Raw genomic sequence first — 6,772 nt, 5'->3', positions numbered from 1 at the left:
CCACACACACACACACGCACACACACACACGCACACACACACAAACACTCTCTTTCGAGGAACAATAACATATACAATTTGCATGCTGATCAATTCAAATCCAGTTTCCTCTCATTTCCCCCCTCCTTGTGCTTCTTTAGCGTACCTTCTCAGATCTTTTTGTGCGTCTCTGCAGGCAAACACGTTTCCACTAAATGTACCGCTGTTACTGCGGGCTAATACAAGAGGAATGGAAGAAGTGAGTGTGGGAAGTTTATGAAGGAGGTCTGGTAGCGTTTGAAGCAGAGGAATGTGTCAGACGGGGCATATGCCGCCGGTAGCCTGAAAACATATACACATGCACACATCCCGACACACACTCATTCAAAGATCCCAAGGGTTTCATCACTGAGGATTTAGGACAACCCGTCTCCGTTTGTATCTCCTAAACAAACAGGTAAGTTTGTGGTTAGTTTCTAGTTTACCTCATTTCCTCTTTCTGCATTGAAGGCAAAACTGGAAATGATGAAAATCAGACTGTGTGTTTGTTTAGTTACAGTAAATCTCTTGGCAATGCTGCACTGTAAGACTCTAAGGGTGGAATGCAAATGCAACATTGCAACCATGCAGATCAAGTCAAACTTCCTGATGTTGCAAACATTTCTTACAAATTGCTATCTTATACGGTAACTTGATGTGTAATTGCGCATGCATGTGTAGGTGTGTCTGCATATGTGTGTGTGTGTGTGTGTTTGTCCTCTTGTGCACTTTATATGAAGGTAGGAAAATTTGTTCTTCTGTCTCAGATTTAATCAGTTTAAATTCGAAGAAATGTGCAAGCAAAAGCAACAATCTGCACACGTGGTGACTGAAAACCGTGTCACATACTTTTTCATTCATTTTATTCTATTTTACTTTATTTCATCCTGCAAGAAAAATATTCACACAGACGATTTCAAACAGAAATTTATGTTTAACTTTTGAAGCTTCAGTTGGATAAAAGTAATTCATTTTCACATTGAACATTACTAAACAGTAATCAGAGATTGAAGTGAAGCACATGCTTCACTTGAGTACAAGTACAGATGCATGCATTAAAAAATAATTTTACTCCAGCAGAAGCACTGATTGAGCTTCTTTACTCAAGTAAAATTGAAAAAGTACTGGCTTTGAAATATAATCAAAGTACATGAAAATAGTTGAGGTTGACGATATTTCTGCCAGCTAATTTTTGCGAAGGAAACTGAAGCTCCTGCTGTATAAGGATAATAATAAAATGATATTATTAAATAGGAATTTAAACTTTATTTCAACCTAACTTTTAATTCTAATGAATGTGCTTAAACACTATCTCTGTTTGCTCTTGCCTTCATTGTAGATGGGTGACTTTGCCTTCATGTGTAAACAGAAAAATGAGTAAAGTCAAGAGTTAAAGTGGGATTCAGTGGGTGTGGGAACCCTAAGCTAAGTTGCAGTGGTGGAACCTGAGAAAACAATCATTTAGAAACAAATCACAATAATTCATGTTGTGATCTCCAGTAGAATTTCTTTGTGTGCAGGCTGTGATTAGCTTAGTGTTGCTGCTACTTTTGTGGATTTACACAACCGAGTTCATCAAGATATCAGCAGATGTTTCACAAACTATTGAGGCTGATTTCCAACCCTAGATGCTACAAAACTGATGTAAAGGTGAAAATTAGTGAGTTAATTTCATCAGTTCAATTTACTGTTTACTACCCTTGTTATACCTTAACACTGACCATGAACACCATGGCTGCTCTGCAACACAATGCATCACTAACCAGCGTAGCCTGCACTAATCTGCCCAGTGTGTTCATGCAACTTTTAAATAACACAAAATATAGATCAAATTTGCTGATGTTTGTTGAGTTGATAGAAAAATTACGTTTCAAAATAACTGCCATGTTACTCCATTTATGCTCCTTGATCTTAAGTGAGGCTCATGATACTGAGGTACTGTGATCACAGCATATAAATATCAACACCAGATATGCTGTCTAGATCATTCCGACCCACATTATCCCCTGAATACAGTGCTGTAAAAGATGCATAAATTATGTTGTTTTTTTGTTTTTGTTTTTGTTTTTTTCCCCCATTTCTTCATATGCAATAAGCACCCGTGAAGGATACCAACAGTAGAGATATTTCTGTTACAAACGAAATAAAAGTAAAAAGGTGTCAGAAAAACAAATATTCCAGTAAAACACAGATACCTAAATTCTTAAGTACGTGAACAAGTATTGGTATTTCATTCATTCCATGTCCAAGTCTTTTTAAAGAAACACTCAGGAGGTTTACACTCACACACTTCTATTAATTTGGTGAATTTAAGAGAGACAGATAGAACAAGATTAAACATGAACTGTCACACCAGTGGCTCCTTGAGGCTCTTCATAAAAACAGTGCAGTTTAGGAAGTAACGTTCACATCACATCCCGATTTGACCTTGCAATAGTTGGAGAACTTCCAAAAATCTCAAGAGCTACATGTCAGGCTTAGTATGTGAAATGCTAAAGTTCATGACTGCAAAATTAAAAAACAAAAAAAAACACTGAACAAGGTTTCTTTGGAAGGGATTTATGCAACAATGTCATTTTGGCAGACAGCACCAACGTGTAGATGTTTAGCCATAAAGTCCACCACTGCATTCAGCAAAAACCAGACACAAAATATCAGCACAAACACCTCATGAAGGGTTTATGATGTGGACTTGTTTTGCAACCACAGGGATTGGGCACCTAGCAAACATGAGACCATCTGTCCGACAGCTAAGGCCTGGCCCAAATTGGGTCATTTAACAGGATGATGATCCAAAGCACACCAGCAAATCTACAACAGAACACCCAAAATAGAAAAGAACCAAAGTGTTGCAATGGTGCAGTAAAAGTCCAGACCTCAGCTTGAAATGCTGCGGCAGGACCTCACAAGAGCTCCGCATAAATTAATGCATGCAAATCTTAGTGAACTGAAGCAACACTGTAAACAACACTGTGAGAGACTCATGAGGTCATACAGAAAATGCTACTGATTCATGGAGTGTGCTCAGTTTTTCAGATTACTGCATAGAGTCCTTTGAAAACTTTCTTTTTCACATGATTGTGAAAAAAAAAGATGCTTTGGAGCTTATATAGTTGAAGCTCCTCCTCCTATAATCTATGATGGAGCTCTTATGCCTGGCAGACCATTCAAAATTAACACTTACAGGTTTGGCTTATGGACATATTGTTCCTTTCTAAGCAGTCGTACAGATCATGACTTGTAAAACTACTTGTCAAATCTATGATGGTGTTCAGGTTTTTCTTAATGTTTCATTTACAGCATCAAACATTCCCCCAGCCATGTCCATGGCTCTTTTGTGCTCTGGCCTCCTGTTTCTGTTGAGTGGTTTTCAGTCTGCTTCAGGCACATTTGTAGCTGATATGGACTATGGAGGCGTTCCTCTGTGGATTAACCGCCTGCTAGGTGAGCCCAGTGTGCTGAGTCTGCAGGGGCGAATGGATCCAGCCTGGTTCCGGGCTAATAATCTGCAGCTCTGCCCTGAAGAGTGTGACTGCCCCATCCAGTGGCCCACAGCACTCTATTGTGACCAGAGAGCTTTAGCACACATCCCTGACAGCCTGCCCGACAGAACTCAATACCTGTTTCTACAGGTAGGACAAACACTGTGTGCATGTGTTATCTTAAAGTGGTCTAGTGGAAACCAACTGAGGTTTCTCCTCAGTTTCCACTACAATATATTCTATATGCTTTTCATCAGTATTAAATGACAAAATTCCTCAGGTAGTGAATTGCATTCTTATCAGGGCAACAACATCTCAACCCTGTCCTCTTCCGTGCTGGCCAACGTTACTGGGCTTCGATGGCTCATTCTGGACAACAACCAACTGGAGAGCGACAACCTGACGCAGGACTCTTTGCAGAGCCAGACCCAGCTGTGGTACTTCTTTGCTAACCACAACCACCTGAGTTCAGTGCCCAGCGCTTTACCAGCTGGACTCAAACAGCTGCGACTGGCCTACAACCAAATCAGCAGCATCAACCCAGAAGCTTTCCAGAACTTGCATAGCCTAACACTGCTGCTGCTGCAGGGAAACAGACTGAATACCATCACAGAGGGAGACCTCAGAGGTAGCGTAATGTGTCATTTCCTTTTGTTTGTTCATGCACAATTTACTTTAAACACGTATGGCTGGAAAATAAGAGAGAGCTCAGCCTGATACTGCTGACAAAAAAACAAACAGAAAAACAACTCAGTAATTAAAAGAAATTGTATTGTACCTAAACACTGCCAGGAAAGATAAGAATATTTTTACGTGTTCATCTCACTAGGAAATGTTTTGTCCTAAAAACTATTTTAGAATCGGTGTTATGTTTTGCATGTTTGTGTGTGTGTGCATCACTTCTGTCATGTAGGTCTGGTCAGTCTGAACCTGTTGGACCTCAGCGGGAATTCATTTTCAACCATTCCCAGGCACTTACCTTCCTCCGTTGAGCAGCTCTATCTGTCAAACAACTCTCTCACTGGACTGGATGTGGACAGTTTTGAGGGATTTCTCAACCTTAAGTATCTACGCCTAAGTCACTGTGGCCTGCAGAACCGTGAGGTCCACTCGCAGGTCTTTAACCACTCCAGCTTGGTGGAGCTGGACCTTTCATATAACAAACTCACTGCTATTCCCACAGTCCCCACCACCCTCCAGTACCTCTACCTGGAGGCCAATAAAATACAAGGTGAGGACTATACGTTCAGCAAAGCATGCACAGACATTGTAGAGGTGTTACTGACTTCACGTCTCCTAATATTTCATACATGTTACCATTCAACAACACAAAGCCCTGCTGTAATAGAGAAGAAATGTGGAAAGCTTTCACAGCCCATCCCGTTTAAAAATGGGCGGCTCTCCTTGCTGTATGCAGACATGGGAGGGGCTGGGTTTGGATGGTGAGGCAAGTATGAAGGCAGAGGGACAGAAGGAGAGACAAGGAAAGAAAAGGAGAGAAAGGAGGGTGGAGGTAAGAATAGACGAGGGGATATTAATTGGTTAGACGTGTGGAAAGTGGAGCTAGTGAAAAACAAGTGAAGGGAGTGCTATGGCAACATCTGTGATGGATTCGAAGGTAAGAGTGCCAGATGAGCCAGAAGCACATGCTGTTCCCCTCTTCAGTCTCCGCTTTCCTCTCTCTCCGTCTGCTCCCCATCAGTTTGATTTTTTTGACTTTTCAGCCAAAACCTGACTCACATGACCATTTAGCGGCAGAGAACTGGCACGCAGTTTTGGTTTAGCCGTTCAAGTTTGCTCTCATTTCTGAATGTGTGATGCAGCAGACAGTGGGGCTGTGTACCAGCGAGACAGACAGACAGCAAAATACTTCCACAATAACATACACCTCATCGTCTAGCAAGCAGCCTGACTGCTACTGCAGTCTTTGGCTGCCAAAGCGCACGCTCTGGCCTGAAAGACTTTTTACTACTGAAATGGCTCAGAGAAATATGAAGAGGGTGTTGTGGTTTCCTCTGTCTACATCTTTACTGCAGCACCTGTAAGATGGTAAATGCAGACTCTATGGGAAGAGGACGGATTTCTGCAGATTGCACAGTTCAACTTTGATCTCTGAACGTGACAAACACGTGGCACATGATGTGAAACTAGAGCTCTCCAGACTGGCTTGGCACCTATAATGTCTTGGCGAGACAGCATTAATCACATGGTTGTGACTCTGGTGAATAGAGATTATGAAAATAAAAATACCTTTCTGTCTGTTCACCACAGAGTTCAATGTGACCAGTTTCTGCAGAGAGGTGGGACCTCAGTCTTACTCCAAGATGAAGTTTCTACGATTGGATGGAAACAAAATATCCTACCATCAGCTGCCTCCTGACTGGGTGTTCTGCCTGCGAGTGCTTCAACGCATTTACGTCTGACTCCACTTTTTGAACACAAAACCAACACAGGGGTGCTCTATGTAACTGTCAACCCATCAAACCTCCAACCACGACTCAGCATTTCAATATCCATAATGTGAACTCTAACAGCCCAGCTTTAAAGCTTAAAACCAGAGAAGAGTCTGATTATGTGTTCAAATATGTAGATACGCAGCCAGGTGGTGGTGGTTAGAGGAAAACTGAGCTTCAAAAGATAGCAAAGCTTGAACTTAACCCTAAACCAGTGTTATTTATTGGTAATGACAGAGGTTCTGATCAAACCCTTTCTTATACTGCCACTGCAGCCTCGTGACTTTCTCTCTTTTCCAAGTTCTGAATCATCAGGTTTTAAACATCTGTTTGTTATTAGTGAATAGGAACAGTGACAACCCATCTCATTTTTGAGTTTACTGAACGATGTGCTCTGGTTAAACTGAGCTGCCCTTGGGCAAAGGAAGCATGTATGAATGGCAAAATTCAGTAGCTTTCCCAGGAGCGGATCTGACTCAGCTAGCTGCACCCTGTTTAACAGCCACACCACACCATGTGGAGCTGGGTGGAAAATGAACATGAAGCATGCTTTGACTTTGTAAACCTCTTTATTGTTAGATTCTTTACATCTCAAGTCAACAACTGATTCCCATGATAAATAAAATAAAACAAAAATATACATATACATATACATCACATGCGTACCTGTCTTTTTTTCAAATATACAAGCAAAAAATAAAAACTCAGTATGTATAAAATTTGTGATTTAATTTTTATGCAGCTACATCATGTCAGCAATGTAATAACTACAAACTGTCTATTTAAACTTTTCAATCTCCCCACAGTGATGTCAGACCT

At 41.1% G+C, this 6,772-nt stretch overlaps 1 protein-coding gene across 1 annotated transcript; it reads left to right on the top strand.

Moving 5' to 3' along the window:
• Positions 1-248: 248 nt before the first annotated feature.
• On the top strand, positions 249-6,586 carry LOC102192138 (lumican). The gene is made up of 5 exons (XM_005739464.1): positions 249-436; positions 3,319-3,650; positions 3,804-4,128; positions 4,414-4,731; positions 5,772-6,586. The coding sequence occupies exons 2-5, from the start codon at positions 3,339-3,341 to the stop codon at positions 5,921-5,923; spliced, it is 1,107 nt and encodes a 368-aa protein (XP_005739521.1). The 5' UTR covers positions 249-436; positions 3,319-3,338; the 3' UTR covers positions 5,924-6,586.
• The last annotated feature ends 186 nt before the right edge of the window (positions 6,587-6,772 follow it).

The sequence above is a fragment of the Pundamilia nyererei genome, unplaced genomic scaffold (genome assembly GCF_000239375.1).
Source record: "Pundamilia nyererei isolate P.nyererei 1_Seehausen unplaced genomic scaffold, PunNye1.0 scaffold00092, whole genome shotgun sequence".
Lineage (NCBI taxonomy): Eukaryota > Metazoa > Chordata > Actinopteri > Cichliformes > Cichlidae > Pundamilia > Pundamilia nyererei.
The sequence above is the reverse complement of the archived record's forward strand: the minus strand, read 5'-3'. Positions and strand labels throughout refer to the sequence as shown.